The following is a 24,384-nucleotide window of genomic DNA, read 5'->3' as shown; positions in this document are numbered from 1 at the left end:
CTGCCCAGATGGAGATTCAGGGCATCCCCAGCCTCACTCCTTCCTACCCCTCCCGTCAGCCCAGGAGGAACCTCTGGTCTGTCCTTGAACTTCATACAAACAGGATCACACAGTGTGTGTGCTTTTGCTCAAGGCCATGGCTATGAGAGTCACCCACATGGTTTTTTGTTTTGTTTGTGTTGTGTTGTGTGTCTGTACTATTCTGTTGGTGAATGCTAAAATGTATTTTGTCATCTATATTGATTTGACTATTATTAATAATGCTGTTGTGGATATCCTTTCCCACGTTTTCTGGTAACATGAGTACTCCCCTGTGAAATGTCAGGATAGTAGAGTAGGTGTAGTTTAGCTTTTGGAAAGACACCCAACCAATTTTCCAAAGTATATGGATTCCCAGTTGCCCCACATCCTTATATGCACTTGGTATTTATTTCTTTTTAACCCATTTTGACGTGTAGCCATGTCTCACTGTGGCTGTGATTTACATTTTCTTGATGACAAATGATGTTGAGTATCATTATTAGCTGTTTGGATATCTTTTTAGGTAACTTAGGTATTTAGGTAATTTTAGATAATTTTGTCCATTTTTAGCTTTCAACAAAATTCAACATCCATTTATGATAAAAACCCTCCAGATAGTGGACATAGAGGGAACTTACCTCAACATAATAAAGGCCATATATGACAAACCCACAGCCAACATCGTTCTCAATGGTGAAAAACTGAAACCATTTCCACTAAGATCAGCAACAAGACAAGGTTGCCCACTCTCACCACTATTATTCAACATAGTTTTGGAAGGTTTAGCCACAGCAATCAGAGAAGAAAAAGAAATAAAAGGAATCCAAATTGGAAGAGAAGAAGTAAAGCTGTCACTGTTTGCAGATGACAAGATACTATACATAGAGAATCCTAAAGATGTTACCAGAAAACTGCTAGAGCTAATCAACGAATTTGGTAAAGTAGCAGGCTACAAAATTAATGCACAGAAATCTCTTGCATTCCTGTATACTAATGATGAAAAATCTGAAAGAGAAATTAAGGAAACACTCCCATTTACCACTGCAACAAAAAGAATAAAATGCCTAGGAATAAATCTACCTAGGGAGACAAAAGACCTGTATGCAGACAACTATAAGACACTGCTGAAAGAAATTAAAGATGATACAAACAGTTGGAGAGATATACCATGTTCTTAGATTGGAAGAATCAACACTGTGAAAATGACTATACTACCCAAAGCAATCTACAGATTCAATGCAACCCCTATCAAATTACCGGTGGCATTTTTCACAGAACTAGAACAAAAAGTTCACAAGTTGTGTGGAAACACAAAAGACCCCAAAGCCAAAGAAATCTTGTGAAAGAAAAACGGAGCTGGAGGAATCAGGCTATACTACAAAGCTACAGTAATCAAGACTGTGTGCTACTGGCACAAAAACATAAAAATAGATCAATGGAACAGGATAGAAAGCTCAGAGATAAACCCATGCACATATGGTCACCTTATTTTTGATAAAGGAGGCAAGAATATACAATGGAGAAAAGATAGCCTCTTCAATAAGTGGTGCTGGGAAAACTGGACAGCTACATGTAAAAGAATGAAATTAGAACACTCCCTAACACCATACACAAAAATAAACTCAAAGTGGAATAAAGACCTAAATGTAAGGCCAGACACTCTAAAACTCTTAGAGGAAAACATAGGCAGAACACTCTAGGACATAAATCACAGCAAGATCCTTTTAGACCCACCTCCTAGAGAAATGGAAATAAAAACAAAATAAACAAATGGGACCTAATGAAAGTTAAAAGCTTTTGCACAGCAAAGGAAACCATAAAGAAGACAAAAAGACAGCCCTAAGAATGGGAGAAAATATTTGCGAATGAAGCAACTGACAAAGGATTAATCTCCAAAATATACAAGCAGCTCATGCAGCTCAATATCAAAAAAACAAACAACCCAATCCAAAAATGGGCAGAAGACCTAAATAGACATTTCTCCAAGGAAGACATACAGATTGCCAACAAACACATGAAAGGATGCTCAGCATCACTAATCATTAGAGAAATGCAAATCAAAACTACAATGAGGTATCACCTCACACCAGTCAGAATGGCCATCATCAAAAAATCTACAAACAATAAATGCTGGAGAGGGTGTGGAGAAAAGGGAACCCTCTTGCACTGTTGGTGGGAATATAAATTGATACAGCCACTATGGAGAACAGTATGGAGGTTCCTTAAAAAACTAAAAATAGAACTACCATATGACACAGCAATCTCACTGCTGGGCACATACCCTGAGAAAACCATAATTCAAAAAGAGTCATGTAACACAATGTTCATTGCAGCACTATTTACAATAGCCAGGACATGGAACCAAATTAAGTGTCCATCAATAGATGAATGGATAAAGAAGATGTGGCACATATACACAATGGAATAGTACTCAGCCATAAAAAGGAATGAAATTGAGTTATTTGTAGTGAGGTGGATGGACCTAGAGTCTGTCATACAGAGTGAATTAAGTCATAAAGAGAAAAACAAATACCGTATGCTAACACATATATATGGAATCTAAAAAAAAAAAAAAGATTCTAAAGAACCTAGGGGCAGGACAGGAATAAAGACACAGATGTAGAGAATGGACTTGAGGATGTGGAGAGGGGGAAGGGTAAGCTGGGATGAAATGAGAGAGTTGCATGGACTTATAAACACTACCAAATGTAAAATAGAGAGCTAGTGGGAAGCAGCCGCATAGCACAGGGAGATCAGCTCAGTGCTTTGTGACCACGTAGAAGGGTGGGATAGGGAGGGTGGGAGGGAGACACAAGAGGGAGGGGATATAGGGATATATGTATATGTATAGCTGATTCACTTTGTTATACAGCAGAAACTAACACACCATTGTAAAGCAATTATACTCCAATAAAGATGTTAAAAAAACCAAATTTTGTCCATTTTTAAAAAGTTGGGTTGTTTAACGGGTTTTTCCCTGGAGAACGTCATGAGGAGCACTAATCATCTCAGTGGACTAGAATGGAGCAAGTTAGGAGCAGAGGGTTTGGGGGGAAGAATAGAGATGAAACACAGTGAAAATGCTAAAAATGTTGGTTCCCTTAGTGGACTTAGAAGGGATGAGTGCCCAGGCATCTAAAAATGGAGTTGGGTGGCCAATGAGGACCTGGTGTCAGACATATCCCTCCACCACTGAGAACTTGAATTTCTCTGAATTGCATCAAACTCAAGGCCGCCACCAGTCATATTGGAAACAACAAACGACAGCTGCAATCTTATGGTCTCAAGGTCCCCCCCTTGTAACTATGCAAATATTTTGGACCCCAACTGATCCTTGATTAACAAGCCCCCTTATTTCCTGCCAGCTCCAATTATAATTCTCGACAAACAACTTATGTAACTAACTATGGCCTTGCAGTTTTTGCCCTTAGAAGCTCCCCCCATTTTATAGCCCGATGGAACATAATTCAAGTGCTCCTTTGGGCTACAATCCTAAGAAAACCCCCTAATAAACTCCTCTTTATTTCAATCAGGTCTCCATTTCTAAAATGTTGGTTAACAGCACTTAATCCTCATCCCAGGGCATAACCCAGCCTGAGACAGGAAGCGGCTTATCCAAGATCACCACGCCAGGGCTGGAGTATCACCTTCGCCATCCTGTTCTGTAACGCAGCTCACGCCACTGAGTGTGTATGACGCGGGGTCCACTGGCAGGAATTCACATGGTTTGCCGTGTATTTTATGCCTCAGTGCTCTAGTGGAGGAACTGTAGACCCCTGCAGACTCCCACAGTACGCAAAGTCAGAGGTGAGTTAAAGAGGAAAATGCCGTGGGCAGCATCACTGTGGAAGAGAGCGTGAGGCGCCCCGTGGATAGACCAGGGGATTTAGACAATGAATGACCAGTGCTCTGGAAACTGGGTGAATGGTCAAAAAAAGAAAAAAGAAACAGAAATTAAAAAAAAAAAAATTGAAAAACAACACAAAAACCCTACATCCTTCTTGATAATATTATCTGTGATTGTATACACATCACGATTGCCTCTGAATGAGTGAAAGGGTCAGGATGGGTGGTAACTTCATAGCAGCAGCTACCAAAGAGGGAACAGAGGGGAAAAGAGAACAGATGTTTGGAAAGACTGTGTGGATGGACTTGAGTTAATTACCATTTTGTGTCACTGCTTTGTTGAACCCTTAAAACTTATACCTTTTAGTAACTGAATCTTGTTTAGAAACTATTTGGATTTTTGAGTTTCTAATAAATCATGTTGATAACAGGTGAATTTTATAAGGAAAAAGCAAAACCCTAAATGACACCAACTCCTCCCCCTGATCTTGTTTTATCTGGGAGGTTGGGTGAGGGCTCTAAATTCCATCAGCAACAAAATAACTTACCAATCACTTTTTTTTTTATTGTGGTGAAATATACATAACACTTACCATCTTCACCCTTTTTAAGTGTACAGTTCTGGGGCAGTAGCATTGTTGTGCAACCATCACCTCCGTTCATCTCTAGAATGCTCATCATTTTCCAAAACTGAAGCTCTGTATCCCATAAACAATGGGACCCCAATCCCCTCCTCTCCATCCCTGGCACCCACCATTTAGAGTGTTCTGCCTGGGCGGGTCTGTGGCCTCCTAACTAGTCTTTTAGTCCCTTGCCCTGGACATTTTAGCATCTACACAGAGTCAAGGTGATTTTTTAAAAGCATGGACCAAGTTACTTTCCTACTTCAGACCTTCCAACAATATCTCGTATCTGTTAGAACACCGTCCAAGCACCTTATCAAGGCTCACCTACCCTGCTTGCTCTAGTCCTTGCCAAGGGCTGCCCTTGCCCCCAACTTGTGCACAGCAGGCTCCTCCATCCCGTTCAGATCTTAAAGTAATCAGAAAGGCGATCTGTTTAAAGTCACTGCCCAGGCACTGCCGCTGTGCTCGATTCAGAGTTTCTGTATGGTCTTTTTCATTCTCTCTCTCTCTCTCTCTCTCTCTCTCTCCCTCCCTCCTCTCTCTCTCTCTATCTCTCTCTCTCACACACACACATACATTTTTTTCTGTTTTTGTTGTCTATCTTATTCATTTCTGTATCTTTGGTGATGTCTAGTTCCCAGTGAGTCCCCAGTAAATATTTCTGAATGAATAAATGAATGACAGAATGGAGTCACAGAACAAGGTGAGAATCTAGAACCCTTGACTCTTTGCAGATTACATGATCTCTCAAAGAGGAAGAATGTTGATGCCATAACCGCAGAAACCCAGCAGCAAGTCCAGGTGAAGTAGGGAGACGCGGGTTTTGGTGCTAAAGGAAGGTGCTGGCCCATTTTAGACAGATGGCAGGTCTTCATCACCAGCCCATGGCCAAGAGTTCAGGTGATTCCTACACTTCAGGAACCGATTGTATCTTGATGATAAGCCTGTTAATCCACAGAAAAAAGTAGTTTTCATGCTGCAACAGTGCCTTCTGTATACATTTAAACAGAGCAAATGACAGGGTGTTATTTTCTTCAGTAACTGGTTTCTGGAAGTAACTGGAAGCAGAGCTGCCACACTTATTCCAAGCACCTCTCAGCTGCAGGTTATTACCTGCTGCTCCCTACAAAGGCATCTGAGATGCTGGACAGACAGGGATGGAATAAGTATGGCGAGCTCTTTCTTTTTCCTTTATTGGAGGGAGGAATTCATTCCCTGGCTGGATGCCATAGGTTAGTCATTCTGTGCATTACGCTGAGCCTCCTGGAACACAAATGAAACTTCAGAACATGAGTGCTGAAAGCCCCAGTCATGTCTCCTAGGTGCCAAGCAGCCTGCTTTTTTTTTTACTATTTTTTTTTAGATTCTTTATATATATAGATATGTTTTTAACATCTTTATTGGAGTATAATTGCTTTACAATGTTGTGTTAGTGTCTGCTGTATAACAAAGTGAATCAGCTCTATGTATACATATATCCCCACATCCCCTCCCTCTTCCAGCAGCCTGCTTGGTCGGTTTTCATGGCACAACCGACCATCTGTAATGGAAACTGTAAACGGAAACTTTCTGCAGACACTGTGATCAGCCTCGGTTACCTTGGATGTGCTTGTTAGTGTTTTTTTCCTTTCATAAATTGTGTGACGCCTCTTATCAGGCGATGATTAGCTGATGGACTTGTCGTTATTTTACCTCACTGAATAATAGTGGGAATTTAAAAAAAAAGGCAATGTTCTGCAAACCTCCTCCCACATCTCTAAAATATCCACGGGCATCAGCCTTTCTGGAAATTATTAAGCGCAAACCTGCAACTCTAAAGGGCTAAATGGTAACTGGTACTTATTCAACAGGTTTTCTTTTTTTTCAGATAGGTTAAATTTGGGGAAACTGGTGGCTTTGGGGCAATGAAGTTAAGAATAATTTCCATGTTTTTTTTTTTCCTGCAATTTCCTGAACTTTGAGAACTTTAGGAGTGATAATAATGAGAATGGTAACATGTCACCACACTCGTTGATTTTCAAGCTGAGTCCATATATTAGTTTTATTTTACCAGGAGAATAAGAGTGAGAATGGGATCTGCGCTCAGTCAATGGCACAGGAAGGAACGGGAGCGAAACTTGTATTCAATTGTCCAATTTCCAGATGGATGTGCCTTCTTTCATGATGTAACAGTTCAATCTGCACTGAAGGGGCCAGGATGCACCCCCATGTCTCACTTTCTCTGCTCATGAACAGATCTGACCAGCTTGTACCGGAGAACCCCCCAGGGTCAAGATCCCTGGGGACCATCCCTGCAATTTTACCCAATGTCTTGCTGGCTTGATTCCCTAAACAAAACTTTTTTTTCCTTTGATTTACAGTTGTGTAAATGTACACAAAAATGTTCCTTTACATAATGCAAATGTCTCAGGGAGAGGTCATTCATGTAGGCTTCTGTCATTTCCATGGTAGTGTTGGTATCAAGAAGAAGAGGATGGACGTTTGTCAAGAACCAACGTTCAGGGCTTCCCTGGTGGCGCAGTGGTTGAGAGTCCACCTGCCGATGCAGGGGACACGGATTCGTGCCCCGGTCCGGGAAGATCCCACATGCCGCGGAGCAGCTGGGCCCGTGAGCCATGGCCGCTGAGCCTGCGCGTCCGGAGCCTGTGCTCCGCAACGGGAGAGGCCACAGCAGTGAGAGGCCGCGTACCGCAAAAAAAAAAAAAAAAGAACCAACGTTCAGCCACTTCCTCTGTCCCAGGAATACAAGCTGGAGTTGCTTGATTAATCTTAAAATTTTTCTTTTTGGGGTTTAACCATACCAGATATATCTCGATATCTTAGTCTAGTCCCATTAGTTAAAGTTAGATAAATCACAGAAAATAAAGAGTAAAATATTAGGAAATGTCATTTCAGACGAGGACTTAATCTGTTTGCTCTCCTCCTGGTTCATTTCGGTTTATTCTCAATCTGCCCAGGCCCCTAACCCTAAAGGCAGGATGTGCAGGTGAAGATCAGACAGGAGTGGACAAAGCTGGGGAGAGGTGCTGCGAGGCTGAATTTGGGATAACCGATTGCTGCTGTCAAGTTCCAATCCTGTATGAGCTCAGCACCTCTAGGACCACCTTCTTTTTTTATTTTTTATTTATTTATTTATTTATTTATTTATTTATTTTTTATTCAAATATAGTTGAATTACAATGTTGTGTTCATTACTGCTGTACAGCAAAGTGACTCGTTATACATGTATATACATTCTTTTTCATATCCTTTTCCATTATGGTTTATCACAGGATATTGAATATAGTTCCCTGTGCTCTACCATAGGACCTTGTAGTTTATCCATCCTATACATACCAGTTTGCATCTGCTAATCCCAAACTCCCATTCCAACCCTCTCCCACCTCCCTCCCCCTTGGCAACCCCAGTCTGTTCTCTATGTCCCTGATCTGTTTCATAGATAGGTTCATTTGTGTCATTTTTTAGATTCCACATATAAGTGATATCATATGGTATTTGTCTTTCTCTTTCTGACTTACTTTACTTAGTATGGTAATCTCTAGGTCCATCCATGTTGCTGCAAATGGCATTATTTCATTCTTTTTTATGGCTGAGTAATATTCCATTGTATACATGTACCACATATTTATCCATTCATCTGTCGATAGACATGTTTAGGTTGTTTCCATGTCTTGACTATTGTGAATAGTGCTGCTGTGAACATAGGGGTGCATGTATCTTTTTGAATTACAGTTTTGTCTGGATATATATCCAAGAGTGGGATTGCTGGATCATATGGTAATTCTATTTTTAGTTCACTAAGGAAACTCCATACTGTTTTCCACAGAGGCTGCACCAACTTACATTCCTACCAACAGTGTAGGAATTCCTCCACACCCTCTCCAGCATTTGTTATATGTAGACTTTTTAATAATGGCCATTCTGACTGGTGTGAGATGGTACCTCACTGTGGTTTTAATTTTCATTCTGCTAATAACTAGCAATGTTGAGCATCTTTTCATGTGCCTACTGGCCATCTGTATTTCTTCCTTGGGGAAATGTCTATTTAGGCCTTCTGCCCATTTTTCAACTGGATTGTTTTTTTTGTTGTTGTTGAGTTGTATGAGCTGTTTGTATATTTTGGAAATTAAGCCCTTGTCGGTTGTATCATTTGCAAATATTTTCTTCCAATCTGTAGGTTGTCTTTTCATTTTGTTTATGGTTTCCTTTGCTGTGCAAGAGCTGGTGAGTTTGATTAGGTCTAGGATCACCTTCTAAGGCTGCTTTTAGAGCACCCCACACCTCATGTGGGATCCACCACTTAACAGAATCTTGCAGCCTCTTCCTCCACAGGAATTTTTCTCATTTCCCTTGACCTCCAACACCACGCTGGCAAAGTCATGGACTCATTATTCATTGTTTTTCTCCTGGATAACTGCCAGATTCTTCCCACAATGCAGATGCCCCTCTGGGAGACACTTCTTTCCCAAAGTAAACGCCTCTGGGAAGTGAAGACCCCTCAGTCTTCAGTTAGCAGTTAGAGTCAAAATCAGAAAGCAGTTGGCAGCAACTAAGTTTAGGGATGGAACCTTTTTTTAAAAATTTATTTTATTTTTTGGCTGTGTTGGGTCTTCATTGCTGCGCGGGCTTTTCTCTGGTTGCGGTGAGCAGGGGCTTCTCTTCATTGCAGTGCGCGGGCTTCTCGTTGTGGTGGCTTCTCTTGTTGTGGAGCATGGGTTCTAGGTGCGGGGTCTTCAGTAGTTGTGGCTCATGGGCTCTACAGTGCAGGCTCAGTAGTTGTGACTCGGGGTCTTAGTTGCTCCGCGGTATGTGGGATCTTCCCAGACCAGGGCTTGAACCCGTGTCCCCTGCACTGGCAGGTGGATTCTTAACAACTACGTCACCAGGGAAGCCCAGGAATGGAATCTTGAGTGGATTCCTGGTGAGAAAATTAGACTGCCTAGAGGTCTAATTACAGAGAAGGGAACATGCACACTCAGGGGAGAGGTGAGAAATGGGAAAATAAAATGGTAATTCCTTTACCGATTTACCAAAACCAATACGAAATGCCATTATAATCTGCTGAGAAATTTAGGAAAATGATCATTATTTTTTTCTAGGTCTAAATGGGTAAAGGGTAAAGAATTTTGTCTCAACCCTAGCAAGGCTTCATTTTTGAGATGCCTATGAGGATGAAAAAATAATACATTTCCAGAAACAGATGAACTTGTTTGTGGAGATGGCTCTCAGGAGCAGATGGGTTTCAGAGAATGTTTCATGAGGGCTTGTCCTCGTTTGCTTTTCTTGGTTCCATTTCTGAAAAATGAAGCCTTTCTTGAAATCCTCTTACACTGTCAGAGACACTGAGTTCAAAGAATTTAGCTGCGTTCTTTGCTTTACTGCAAGGCTAAGAGATTTTCCTGTCTCAAGATCATTCCTGCTTCTTTATTAAACCAGAGAAAAGTCTGAAATGGGGGCAAGGAGCAAGATTCCTTGAACATGGCTTGAAGCTGTGGCTTCAGTTGCAACCCTTATTTCATGTTTTTAGTTACTGATGGAAAACCTTAGCTTGAATGTACCAAATTTATTCTTAGAATTGATTATGCTGATAAAAGTCACTGAGCTGCTTCTAAGTGCCAGGCCTGAGGAACTCTCTCTGTCTCATCTGCCACCTCAACCTTTCAGAAGCCTTCACCTTTGGACCACCTGCCCCTCCAGCCCTGAGCCCCACAGCCTTGTGTTCTTGTTCTTTTTGGGGGGTTGGGGGGTGGGGGGTCTTGCTGAGCAACCTTTTCCATTCTATCCACTGAGCCCCGCCCACCTTGAAGGTCAGTGCCTTCTGCCTCCATGGACCCTGACCTTGTCCATGCATTGCTTCTGTCCTCTTCACCAAGTCATAGCCCATCACCCCACCCCTGGGTTCTGAACCTCACATGCGTGATGACCACAGGAGCACCTCTCCCCGCAGCCTGGGACCCCGCGCTCCAGTTCTGTGGGCAGCTCCTGGAGCCCTGGGTCGCTCAGGGCACAGCTAATTGTACTGGTCATCAGCTGGTTGCATCAGGTGGATTTTGGGAGCTGGAGGTCCTGGTCTGCCCCCTCCACCTCCATCCTTGACCACTTGCTCAGAGGATAACTCACCCCCCCAATCCAGCCACATCTTCTCTTATCTCCTCAAACTGGAGGTTATCTCGGACACCCTTGGGCTGGGGTCCGGCAGCGCCTCTGTTGCACACACCACGGAAGGATTGCAAGTCCCACCCAAGCTCAGCCCACTCAGACCCCCTGCGGCCCTGGTCCAGCCTCCATCTCTGGACTCCGACAGGCTCAGGGATCACGGGAGACAGGACGTGGCTGCCTGGAGGCATCAGGTAACGTAGCCCAGAGCAGTGGAGGAGCTAAGGCCTCAGCGAGAAGAGGTAGAAGGGTCCACAAAATCAATCTCTCCCTTCCTGCCCTCAAAGGCCATGAGACCAGGTGACTCCGTTGGTTGGACCAGAAGTCGCTCACTGTGATGGTGCAGCCAGGTACCAGGATCCAATGTGCACGGCCTGCGTGACCTCTGCCTCTCTCCTCCTCCACATCCTTCCACTTCCTTTCTCACTCTTGCCACCCTGGGATCACACCTCCCACGAAGCCGGGTTGAGCAAGCAGAGCCCATGGTGTAGATGCTGGTGCCCCTTAGTTGAACCACATGCACCCCATACAGCGTCCTGACCCAGAGGCCTGGGACGTAACTGGTCCTCTCCTCTGCTCCTCCAAACGAAGTTCTATCCCAATGTGGAACATCTCAGAAGTCCCTTGTCTCCTTGTCCTAGGGTGACCCTCAGGCTGTAGCAGCCTCCTGGCCATGCTCACAGTCATGAGAAGGGCCTTTCTGAAATGCAAACCCGGCCACCTTCTGCCTAGAGCCTTCCATCCTTTTCCATCATTGTCTCTGAGGATAAAATTCGTGATTTTTAGATGAAGAACTCGGAGTCTCCTGCTCTTCAGCCCTACCTTCTGACAACCGCTACCCCCATCTCAGTGGGAACGGCCTGCAGCCCCACATCACACGGTGCCTCCTATGCTGGGGCTGCCGGCCAGTCCTCCAGAGCAGATAACGAGGTGGAACTGGAGGGGGGAATGATAAATATCATTGATAGGGTTGTCAGATGAAAGATAAGGTGCCTCAGCACATTGAATTGCAGACAAAGAATCATTCTTTAGTATTCGAAGTATGTCCCATGCGATATCTGGAATATTCATATAAAAATGATTCATTGCTTATCTGAAATTTAAATTTAACTGGGCACTCTGTATTTTTATTTGCTAATCTGGCAACCCTGAGTAGGGATCAGTCCCTGTGAAGGGAAGAAGCGGGAGGCTTCTTGACCAGATTAGGCAGAGGAAGAGCTTGGAGGCTGCAGGACTGGCAGATCCCTGGCCAGCCCCCCGGGAGCACAGAGGTCACTGTGACCTGCTCAGGGTCCAGAATCAGGTCAAACCAGCCCTGCCTTCATACCCCCGTCTTACCCAGTCACTGAGGCAGACCATTCCAGGCTGGCTCGACCTTGGCAAGATGGCTCTCTGCCCTCGCGGGAGCTGATGGCTGCGGGCAGCCTGCTGACCACACTTCCTGCCGCCTGGCAGCAGTCCTTCCCTGGAGGGAGATCAGGCAGCCCATCGCTGTGTCTACCACACTCACCTTTACTCTTGTTTTTGCTCAGCCGTCTTCCCTGTTTCCCCACCTGGTTTATTCAGTCATTTAAGACACTGAGGTCACTTGCTCTGACTCTGTGTGCACCTTACACACAGTGGGTCCCCCCCTTTCTGTGTGACCTTTGGAGATGCTGCACTGGTTCCCCTTATGCCTCTGAGTCGTCATTTACCTGCTTGTGTCTGTCTCCCTGCCAGATGGTTAAGGTCTTCCATAGGCTGCACTGTGTCTTCTTCATTCAGAAAATACTTACTGGCACTAATCGCGAGCCAGGCAGTGCACCAGGCACTGGGATACTGCAGGGAACGAGAGCAACTCCTTCCAGCCCATCCTGACTGCAGGGTTAGGTGGAGGGTGCCCTGAAGTCAGATAGGCAGCTACAGTAAGTACTAGGAAGGTGTCTTGGCTTGAGTCGCCCCAGAAGCAGACCCTGAGACAAGGGTGCAGTTTGTTTGGAAGATGATCCCAGGAAACCCTGGTAAGTGAAGGAGCGGGTGAGACAGGGAAGGGAAGGCATTCAGCACAGGGTGTGTTTCGAGAAGTTACCACTGTGGACTATCAGAGCGCATCCTGCCAGGGACTCTGAGACCCCCTGCAGACCACATATCTTCAGGGAAATCCCACCTGAGGGGCAAGGGAGCCGGGGTATTTGTCCACCAGGCCCGTCAGCCGCTAGTGGAGAGCTGCCGTGTGTTATATGAGTGGGCCGGGCATTTTCCAGCACCTCCGTCTAGATGCACAGCTCTGGCTGCCAAGCAGTCTTCAGACTGTGAGCGATTAAGCCACTGTAACTGGTACTGGGAAGGCCTGATGGGCTATGGGTGGGCCACCAACCGCTCATGCTGTACCTGGGGAAGCAGAAGGGGTGAATCAGAGTCTCCAGGCGTAATTCCGTCTCACTCCGATCTATGGGGACCAAAAAAAAAGAGGTGGCTCCAGGAGAGGATGGAACAGGTGTGAAGGCTCAGAGGCCAGAGAGAGCGGATGCCTAAGGGGTTTAGCACCACAACCTTGACGTTGCAACGCGCTCTGCCTGGGGCCAGGAGGGAGCAGGAGACGAGTCCCTGGGACCCTCTGAGAACCATGACACATATCTGAGGCCAGACCCTCCTGGCCCCCCAGGAGTCCTGGGGTAGATAAAGAGAAGTCTCTGCGCCTAAGGATCTCAAACAATTTTGCTCAGGTCTTAGGACCTGTAGCACCACTAGCTCCAAACTGAGCATTCCAAATAGGGCTCAAAAAAGAGTTCCAGAAAAAGAAAAAAAAAAGTTCCTTCTTAATATGGGCAATAGCCCCTGGAATTATCACAGAATAGCCCACCAGCCCTGGATCCTGCTCTTAACTTGAAGGTGAAAGTCAGACGTGGGGGTGCCCCTCCAAGCTCTTCTGGGCATCTTGAAACATGCCTCCAACACGGGGACTTTCTCCCTCACACCTTGACTCATGAGATCGGCTGCATGTCAGCACTGCATGGATGCTACACATCCAAGGCAAATATTTTAAAACAAAGGAAAGGACACGTGGAATGAAAAAAAGTGTATGCAATATTGCCGAAACCTGGAAGGCAGTGGGAGCTGGGCCAGCTGGGATGCGGAAATCCTTATCACCTAAACTGGACTTCTTAGACCATTCCCACGTAGCACTCACCCTCATCCTAAACCTCAAAGTATTTAGACTCTAGCTCCGGGTCAATGGTAAAAGGTGTCTCCAGGGCTGAGAAAAATGTACACACTCAAGAAATATCTCGAAGTGAACAGGCGTGAGGATGATTATTTCTTCATGAAAACTGAGTATGTTTCCCTCCTTTGTATGCACCCACGGAAGGAGGGACTTGGGTTATTTTCTTACTCAGGGTCCCGTCTTAAATCCTGTAAGCCCACATCAGCTCCCTGCTTTGCAAGCTGGCCAGGCAGCGTGGTATAGAAACCAACCTGAAGCTAGAGTCAGAAGACATGGCTTTGAGGTCTGACTCGCTGCTTAGGCCTCAGAAAGTTATTTAGCCCTTTGACAAGTCACTAGCCTTTCCAAGGCTCATCGTCACAACTCTGAAATGAAGTAGTGGTCTCTTTGCATCACTGTTTCACGTTTGATGCTGCATATGTGGGTTTCTGACATGATGCCTGAGACAAGGCTCTGCACGGGGTCCGCACCTCACCTCACACTGCTGTGTCATGGCAGGTCACACGGGGAGCCTTAGCTACATGGAAATGCAGCCCAGACAGCCCTGGAAGGTGAGCTAGAATGGGAGGCCTCTGCTTCTCCCCCTAGCGAATCCTGGGGAAAGGGAGACATCTAGGCTTCAAACGCTTCTTCAGAATTGCCTACAAATGGATCTTTACTAGTTTTTTGTTCTTTTTTTTTACTAGTTTTTTAAATGATGATAATTATTTCAAGTTTTGGGTCCCTGACATTTCCGTATGAGTTTTAGGATCAGCTTGTCAAATTCTGAAAAGAAACCAACTGAGATTGATTCAATAGATCAACTTGGAGAGTTTGGCAAGCTGAACAACATTAAGTCTTTGAATCTAGGAGCACAGGATGATTTTCCATTTACTTAGGTCTTCTTTCATTTCTTCTAACTATGGTTTGTAGTTTTCAGAGTGTAAGTTTTGCAAATCTTTTGTGAAATTTGTTCTTAAATATTTTATTCTGTTTGATGCTAGTGTAAGTGGAATTCTTTTCTTTTTTAAATTTTATTTATTTATTTCTATACAGCAGGTTCTTATTAGTTATCTATTTTATGCATATTAGCGTATATATGTCAATCCCAATCTCCCAATTCATCACACCACCACCACGCCCCGCCTCCACTTTCCCGCCTTGGTGTCCATACGTTTGTTCTCTACATCTGTGTCTCTTTTCTGCCTTGTAAACCAGTTCATCTGTACCATTCAGGTATTTTGGATCTCTCCACTCTGTGCCACATTGAAAGATGTAAGAGAAAAGGTGTGGAAGGTACTGAGCAGGGGGAGGGGCTGCTTAAAACATTGCCCCAGATCCATAAGAGAGCACCTACCCTGCTAGATATCAAATCAGAAGTTTCTTTTCTCATTGAAAGGCAATCAGCATCTACACTCCACAAGTCATGTAGACATTAGAAAGCCTAACCCAGAGGCTGCCGGCCACAGAGAGCAAAGCTTTCAGAAAAGATAAGGCTAGGTGATGTACACCAAGGGCCCGGAAATGGAAGGAGATGCAGGAGGTGGAGGCAGTGGGTGTAGAAATAGGTTCAGAGCCTATAAGAGGAAAGCAAAACCACCTTAGAAATCACCTGCTGAGGACTCTGTTATTTGAGTAGCGAAGAGACAGAAAACGGACAGATAATGAGCGGAGAAGACCCAGAACTGGGGAGGTCAGTTCACATGATTCACAGAAAACTACTAGCACAGCCCCAAAGCAGAGAGATTGGCAGGTATCCCACAGCTGAACTAGATGAGGCTGCTTACGCATTCCTCAGTCAGGAGGACCAGACTCGGCAGGAAGGACCCACTATACGCACACTTGGTATTTTGTTTTGTGTCGGTGAGGACACGACAGGCTCTGCTACAACCTCAAAATCTAAGGGATTCAAATAACAAAGACTTATCTCTTGCTCACATTGTGTGTCTGCCATGGGCTGGCCTGTGGCGGGGTTTCTGCTCGTAATAATCACTGGGGGACCTGGGACGATAAAGGCTTCGTCTCCCAGGACGGCAGAGGCTGCATCCCAACAGACGCTTCCAAACCTCAGGGGCAGGGAAGGGGCACGGTGAGTTTGGGAGCCGCCCATAAAGCTGCTAACCAACCGGAAGTGACCTGTGATGTTCTGCTCGCATGTCATTGGCCAAAGCAAGTCTCGTGGCCTTGTCTGATGTCAAAGAGGGCACTCAGTTCTACCCCAATATGTGCCCAGAAAAAGATCAAGAATATCTGTGACTAGCACCAGTGACTATTCAAATCTACTCTCCAGCCACTGAATAGCTAATCCTCATTTCTTCCTACATTTTTCTCCCAACACAGAGAGAAAAGAACAACTTAGAAATTCCACAGATATAATGAAGCTGGCACTGGACAACTGGGGGTTGCAGAGGAGAGCAATGCCCTGAGGTCTGCTCTGTGCCCTGGTTTTTACCTTGATGTGGCACCTGGGGATAAGCCTGGTTCTCAAGAGGAGGAGGACCCAGAGGCTGCAGCTACGACAACTCACTCACTTGGGATGCAGCCCTCGGCATAGGCCTCGGGCTCCAGAAAATTCTCGAAGAAACAATAGAAATCGGGCTTTCCTGGTGGCTCAGTGGTTAAGAATCTGCCTGTCAGTGCAGGGGACACGGGCTCGAGTTCTGGTCCAGAAAGATCCCACGTGCCGCGGAGCAGCTAAGCCCATGCACCGCAACTACTGAGCCTGCGCTCTAGAGCCCATGAGCCACAACTCCTGAAGCCTGTGCGCCACAACTACTGAAGCCCGCGCGCCTAGAGCCTGTGCTCTGCAACAAGAGAGTCCACCGCAATGAGAAGCCCGCACACCACAACGAAGAGTAGCCCCTGCTCTCAGCAACTAGAGAAAATCCGCGTGCAAGCAAAGACCCAATGCAGCCAAAAATTAAATAAATGAATAAATAAATAAATTTTTTTTAAAAAAAGAAAAAATAGAAATCGCATTCCTATTCCCAGTTTGAAAAATTCTGCAGAGGAAGTTTCCAAGTCTTCTTAAAGCCATGAAAAACAAAACAACATAAGACAAAACCTGCCTCAGTCCTAGCTGCACAGGGAGACAGGATGCCCTGGGAGAGAGAGACACCCCAGCCTCCCGTAAATCTCAGGAGAAACTCTCAGTGGCTGAGCCTGGGAGCTGGACCAGCCCAGGCACCAGAGCTAGAGGGTGCAGGCCGTGAGCTGAGCTCAAGCGGCAGAGGCTGGCGGCCCCTGCGTCCTTCGTCCCCACCCCTCTGCTCCTGGGTCAGGATGGACAGAGGTGGCCATGCTGTACCCCTCGTGGCCCCATGGAGCTGGCTTACGGCGCACACATCAACCTGCGCCCACCTCCAGCGAACACCTCTGACATTCTGAGGTTGCTTTCCAACCTTCTCTCCTCGACTCTGCTGAAGGACCCAACCACCCTGCTCCTCCAAAGCCCCCCAAGTGGAACGGCCTCGGGGTTGGGTCTGTACTGCTGGCAGCTTTGACTGACGTAACCAGATTCAGGGTTTGGATGGGCCCACGAGACTGGGCTGTGATCCACAGGGGAAAAACAAAGATTCCGTTAACATCCTCTGATCCCGTGAATGTGGACAGAAGCGTTGCTGTGGACAATCTTGGAAATCACCCCTGCTCCCACTGTGGCTGCAACACGTGACGTCAGAGGGTGGGCAGGAATGTCTCATTTTCCAGGCTCAATTTGACCCGCTGAGTTAAGCACTCAACTAAACGAGCCTGAAACATTCAAGCCCAGTTGACAGACGAGGGTGGTTCCTTCTAGAGCAGAGACTTGAGCTGGCTGCTTGAGCTGGCTGAGGAGGAGTGGGGTTTCAGCCAAAGCTCCCTTTAGCAGCTCATAAAAACTTGACCAGGCAGAACGACGGCTGACGCTTCCCTAGCGTGCTTGAGTTTCCGAAGGGCTGTAGGTTTGTGGTTCCTAATGACTGTTCTGCATGTGAGGCAAGTCATGTTGATCGAGGGTAAGTGACTTTCCCAAGGTCACACAGCTATAAGGACCAATCTGCAGGCTGGGGTCCGGAGCCCTGAGCATCCCCTCATCCTGTTAGGGATCTGGCTCCCCCCACGTCCTTTCCTCCAGAGGCAGGGCCCTGAGGAACACTCATGAGAGCCCAAAGGTGGGAACAGCTGACCAGCATCCGCCCCACTGTGAGGAGGTGGGGGGTCAGCCATCCATGCAGGACTAGTTACAGGGACCCCAAACTTTCTGCAATGAAAGCCACCTTCATCGGATGTGTATGAAAAAAATGGGGGATGGGACAAGAGGATGCAGCCCTCACAATTCAGCTACACCACAGCGTTCTGATGTAAGGGCGACAGGGGATGGTAATTTGTAAAACCCAATGCTTATTGGTTCCTCCACATATCTCCTGGGGTCAAGGCTGGGGCATGGACACCAGGCAACCGTCAGGACCAGTGGCTTCGTTCACAGGATGGCTTCTGCCTTCACCACCCCACTCAGTTTCCTACCCATGACTCTGTGTATCCCAGGCCCTGCTCGCCCTGTACGCCAGGCCCTGCTCACCCTGTATCCCAGGCCCTGCTCACCCTGTACCCCAGGCCCTGCTCACCATGTACCCCAGGCCCTGCTCACCCTGTACCCCGGGCCCTGCTCACCATGTACCCTGGGCCCTGCTCACCCTGTATCCCAGGCCCTGCTCACCATGTACCCCGGGCCCTGCTCACCCTGTACCCCAGGCCCTGCTCACCCTGTATCCCAGGCCCTGCTCACCCTGTACCCCAGGCCCTGCTCACCCTGTACCCCAGGCCCTGCTCACCATGTACCCCAGGCCCTGCTCACCCTGTACCCCAGGCCCTGCTCACCATGTACCCCAGGCCCTGCTCACCCTGTACCCCAGGCCCTGCTCACCCTGTACCCCGGGCCCTGCTCACCATGTACCCCCAGGCCCTGCTCACCATGTATCCCAGGCCCTGCTCACCCTGTACCCCAGGCCCTGCTCACCATGTACCCCCAGGCCCTGCTCACCATGTACCCCGGGCCCTGCTCACCATGTACCCTGGGCCCTGCTCACCCTGTATCCCAGGCCCTGCTCACCCTGTACCCCAGGCCCTGCTCACCATGTACCCCAGGCCCTGCTCACCCTGCAGCCACCTCCTGCTGCCAGAATGAGGTCCCCAATGGGTTCCTTTCTTGGGCAGCCCCTTCCTCAGGGCCTAGAGTCTTGTCTGTGGCCCTTTGTCATGGGAACGGGACCCTAGAGGGAAAGGCGTGTTGGAAGAGGAGCCGGGTGCGTGGGAGATCTCGCCCTTCAGGCCTTGCCAGCCATACTGCCCTCCCCCGCATCAAGGTGTCCTTTCCCACCTGGGAAGAGGGAGAGTCAAGACACCCGAGATGATAACCGCCCCATGGTCTAAACGGGCCGTGCTGAGCTCCCAGGCCTGTTGGGGACCAGCCAGCTGCGGGGGAGTCTGGTGCAGACCGGAGCCATTGGCAATGACCACTGTGACAACCCCCTGATGGAGGTCAGCCTGGGCCCCTTTGCTGTTTCACAGCTTCACAGGAGAGGAAGAAAAAGAAGGGAGCTCAAGAACTTTCCAGAAGGCTGAGGTCAGATTTGCTGTGAGACATGCCCTTGAGCAGAGAGGACTGTGGGGCAATGTTTCTACCCCCTTGGGGCAGGGAGCAGGAATGTCTCTAAGTTGGCCCGGACTAACCTAACCGGAGTCTAATGTCAACGCACGTTAGGCCCACGGGACCTCTGGTCATTCCTGGACCTTCTCTGCACTCGCTCAAGGCAGGAAATGGACAGATGCTTCTGCCCGGCCCTTTGAGTACCACGTTTCTTATCGTAGGTTAAGGACTCCTTGGCACACAGTCTGGTCCCTCTGTCTACTCTGCATCTGCCTGTCTGTCCCTCTGATTTCTCTTGGGCTGGTTGTTTTGCTTCAGCTGAGATGGTTTCCCCAGGCGTGGACAAGAGGAAGCCTTGAAAGGATGAGCTTCCTGGCCTGACCAGGTGGGGCACCGGAAACGCCTGGAGCATTCGCCATGCTTTTAGTCCAATGCCGGCGATTCCCCTGGAAAAGAAGTACTTTGAGGCAATTTCTGAATCGTATCCTACAAGTAAGAAAGTGCAATGTAAGAAAAAGAAATTCCACAAATGGAGAGAATGTTGCTGACCCTGTGACCTCAGATGCCCAGGCTCAGCTGTGGCCCCCGCCTATGTGCTCCCGCCAGTCTGCGAGGGGACACCCAAAGGACCTTCCCATTCTGTCCCACCCCGGGGTCAGGGCAGGGAGTGTGCTGACACTCCTGGGTATACTCAGCACCAAATCCTCTGCCCGGTGCAGAGGGTGGGGTTGGCGGGAAGCAGGAAGGGCCAGGGCCGGGCAGTGCTCGCTCGGCTGGGTGGCCGGAGGGGGCTGCGGGCTGAGTGCCCACGCTGGGCGGCTCCAGGAAATTCCAGGCCGGCCAACCAAAGTGCCTTTCAGAGCAGCCATGCTGCTATTTTAAGGGCTGTGTTGAGGGGAAACAGCTCAATAAAAGCAAGACAATTGTTCAGAGGTGGGAGGTTGGAGTAGCTGGGGCAGCCCCTCTGCGCCCTCTGGGATGTGGCCAGAGTGCAGGGCGGGGCTGTGACCATGATGCCTTCTTGACAACTGTCCAAGGGCTCACGGTCCCCCAGAGCCTGAGCTGAGGCTTCGGTTCCCTGAGTAACAACTCAACAAAGAGAAGGGTCTATCTCCTCGGGGTGGTTGAAGACCCCGGTCCCCGCTAGCTGGTTGGTGGTGGCCCGTCTCTCACCTCTATGCCTGGGCTCCGTAGAGCAGAAGTTCCCAAATGAGGGCTCGCCTTCCTGCCACGTCCAGGGTGACTGCCATAGTCTCAGGGTCACGGTCACCCTACCTGTTTGCGGACCTGGATGGTGCGAGCCTGGGCCCTCCTCTGCTGTCACTCATCGTTCCTGACGACTCTTTTCCCCACTGCAAGATGAGGTCAGGTGGCCAGTGTGCTATCACCCTCCCACCAAGTGCCGTGACTGGGATCCAGTGCTCACACCTCCCTCCACAGCCCCACGTTGCCCGTGTGCCAGGGACAGGCCCAGCAGGAGGGGGAGGAAGCCAGGGAGTGCCTGGTCAGGGCTTATTTCCCTCTGGACCAGCTGGAGTGGGGACCTGGTTTGGAAGCCACAAGAAAAGCCCAAGGGAGGGGTGACTTGGAGCACCCCAGGTTGACTGATGGGTTTCTGAGCTGCCATCCTAAAATTGGAGGAATGGGCACAATCAAGAGAAGGAAGAATACAAGAGAATGGGGAGAGAGAGAAAGTCATGAGCAGGGAGAGCAGAAGAGGGATGTTCTCCTTCTAACGCCCTTGTCACGAGGCCCCAGCTCCAGAGCCCGTAAGGAGAGGAGATCAGATGCGGCAGGGCTGTGGTCATCCCCATGGCCTTGCTCTGTGGCAGCTCCCCGACGTGTCAGTACATTTGTGGATGTAGGGCCCGGGGTGCAGGAATCTCTTTTGCAGACATTTCCTCACCTAATCCCAGTCAGTCCCAAAAACAGGCTACAGGAAGGGCATTATTCCCATTTTTACAGGTGAGGAAACTGGGGGTCAGAGAGGTTAAATCACTGCTCTGGGTCACACAGCCTGTTAGTGGAAGACTAGGTCTCAAGTCACTTCCTCCCCTGATGACAGGGACCCCTCCCGGTCAACCTGGATTGGCTTTTGCTGTCCTAGCAGGTTGGAGTAAGGCTCAGGCCCTGTGGTGGGTTGACGATGGTGCAAATTCTTAGACGCACCTCCAATGAGAGGTGGGTCCGGGTCCCCTCCGCTTAGCGACTCACTTGTGCAGTAGATGATGCTGTGTGGTCTCCAAGGACAGACAGGAAGACATCTTGCAGCTTGGCTTTGGTCTCATGGAATACTTGCTGTTTGGACATTCCTCTGGGGATGTCGCCACGTAACAAGCTGGCCGCGTGGACAGGCACGCGTGGGCTCTGGCAGGCAGCCTCAGCTGAGCTCCTGGCCAACAGTGAGCATTGCCTGCCTGCCGAGCCAGTCACCTTGGAACATGGAGTCTGGGTGAAGACAGGAGCTCTGGCAGGTGTCTGATAGAAAGCACTTGAGGGATTCCAAGTGGGGACTTCCCACCTGAGCCCGTCCTGAACCCCTGGCCTGCAGACTGTGAGCACGTGGCTGAGTTTGAGGGTAATTGATTGTGTAGTCATAGAAACAACCACAAGGGTGCCTGCGTGAACACCTGTGTCCAGGTAAGCCGCGTGCTGGTGTGTGGGTGTCACGTGGTGAGGGAGAAGCAGAGGGGGCCAGATGTGCCTGCTCTGCTCAGAAAGACCGAGGATATCTCCTGGCAACGTAGCCCCACTTGCAAACTCACCCTCATACCAGTAAACTTCCAAGGGGAGAGTCGGAAGCAACCTTATAATTGGTGAGTGGAAGCTTATCTCGGTGAGAACAAAGAAGGCTGGCAGGATCCGGGAGCAGAGATGAGTTCAGAAGCTGTCCAGACAGATTTTGGAAACAGACAAAGCCCCGAGGATGCAGGAGGAGAAAATAGAGGGCAGAAAAGCAAATAGTGTGCATCCCCGCGTGAATGGCAGGGTGACATTTCGCTGTTATTGTCGGTGCTGTTTCTCATTTGGCTGCTGGCTTGTTCCAGGATTGGAGCTCCCTGGGGGGGACAGCATTCGTGTTACTCATTGTCACGGAGGTGAAGAAAGGGGTCTCTTTCTTCTGAAAATAATCTCACAAATTACTGAGCTTCTGGGAAGCTGGAGTTTCCGTTCAGCCACCGTGCACGTCCGTAGATCAGGGGATCGCGTTCCAATATGCCATGGCTCGTCCCCAAGCACGGTTTAGCATCAATCTGATTTAAAGTTCAGCACAGCTTGTGTTCTGAAAATCACACGTGAATTCCACAAACCTCGAATTCCACAAACTTCATCTCAATGTCTTGAAATACAACTTGCCTGTCCTCCAGCTGCTAAGACACTTGGTGGTGGGCTCCTGGGCAGGTGCAACCTTGGTAGAATTTTGTCCTTTGGCTCCAAGCTTTGTAAGAATCCAAATTTTGAAAATCAAGTCAGGCCAGCAGGACTTGGCCAGGGGAGAAAGAAAGCCTGGCCGGTACATGTGTGCATGGGACGCCCCCTCGCAGGCAGCCAGGAGCACCTTCCCTTGTCCTACAGGAAGCACCGGGAAGGCAGAGGAGGAAGGAATTGGAGAGGTGGGCTTCTGCGTTTAGGCTCCTAGATTCCACCAGGCCAGCTCCCAGGCTTGGGGCTGAGCTTAGCGCTGGGTCAACAGCTGGACTTGGTCCCTGCCTTTTTAGCCAGTTGAATATGTGTTTGTTTGGTTTGGTTTGTCTAGAAAAGACGACGGATTGACAAGATCAAAGATAAAGAATTGTGACCTTTGAAGAGAAACGACCAAATAAAGGAAAGAGAAAAATGATGGTTCTGTATGTTGAGGGAAAGCCAGAAATTGATTACATCTGAAATAATATTAAGGTTATAAAATCCTTCTGTACATGAAGAAGCACACACAAAAATATAAGCATGAGCTTGTGTTTGGCCGGAACTTTGACCATCTTAGGAGGCAGGTGGGACCTGGGTGCAGATTCCTTTTCAGAAACTGGAAGTTGGGTGTTCAAATCCCAAAGACAGTTTCATTCAGGGGAAAACTCCGGTGGGGGGCGCTGCTGAGAATTAAGAGCAGACTGAATGTGTGCCTTACGATCTAGACCGAGGTGAGCAAATCCAAATAAGGCCATGCCCCACGGGTGTACGAAGGTGGCTGCTTTCCTGTTACACAGGCAGAGGCAAGAGGTTACAACAGGGACCCTAAAGCCCGTGAAACCTAAAAATACTCTCTGGCCTCTTACAGAAAACGTTTGTCAACCCTTGGTGTAAATGGTCACAGACACTCACCTAAGTACCACTTACCCTGGCATCGTCCAAAAATTGGGTTCTGCATGGTTGTTCGTATGGTGGAAAATGTGAATACATATATACATACGTATAGACACACACTACCTACATATAGACACACACTACCTACATACAGACACACATGCATGCACACACACATGCCTTCATGCAAACATACATTCACAGAGCAAGTGAGGTAAAGAAAAAGGAAAGGAAAGAGAAAGACCATATCCTGGCAATACAGAGAGCCGGAGTGGGTCAGGGTATAACCCGGGTTGTCAGCATTCTCCCTTCCACGGCCCTCCGGCGCTTACCGACCCTGCACACACTGCAGGCGTCTCTACTGCACATAAGTGAAACGCCCTGCTTGAAGGTTTCCTCTGGATACAGGAGCGTGCTTGGTCCTTGTGCAGGGCCATTAAAGACACCCCACAATCTGCCCTTAATCTAGGACAAATGGGATTTAGTGGGTCCATAGCCCAGCTTCCTTGTCCCACGCGTGGCATGACTCTGAGGTTGTATGAGTACTGCCCTGTCACCCAGAAGTCCCCAGAGCGAGGGGTACTGTTGCCCATGGTTGTAACCTGTCCATTAATGAGCTGTTTATTGCC

At 48.2% G+C, this 24,384-nt stretch overlaps 1 protein-coding gene across 1 annotated transcript; it reads left to right on the top strand.

Moving 5' to 3' along the window:
* Positions 1-18,481: 18,481 nt before the first annotated feature.
* On the top strand, positions 18,482-18,994 carry LOC125961449 (cornifin-B-like). The gene has a single exon (XM_049699392.1). It carries the CDS (start codon positions 18,482-18,484, stop codon positions 18,992-18,994), a length of 513 nt encoding a protein of 170 aa, XP_049555349.1.
* Positions 18,995-24,384: the final 5,390 nt, after the last annotated feature.

This window comes from Orcinus orca, chromosome 16, assembly GCF_937001465.1.
Source record: "Orcinus orca chromosome 16, mOrcOrc1.1, whole genome shotgun sequence".
NCBI lineage: Eukaryota > Metazoa > Chordata > Mammalia > Artiodactyla > Delphinidae > Orcinus > Orcinus orca.
Note: the sequence above shows the minus strand (reverse complement) of the source record. Positions and strands in the feature narration are given on the sequence as shown.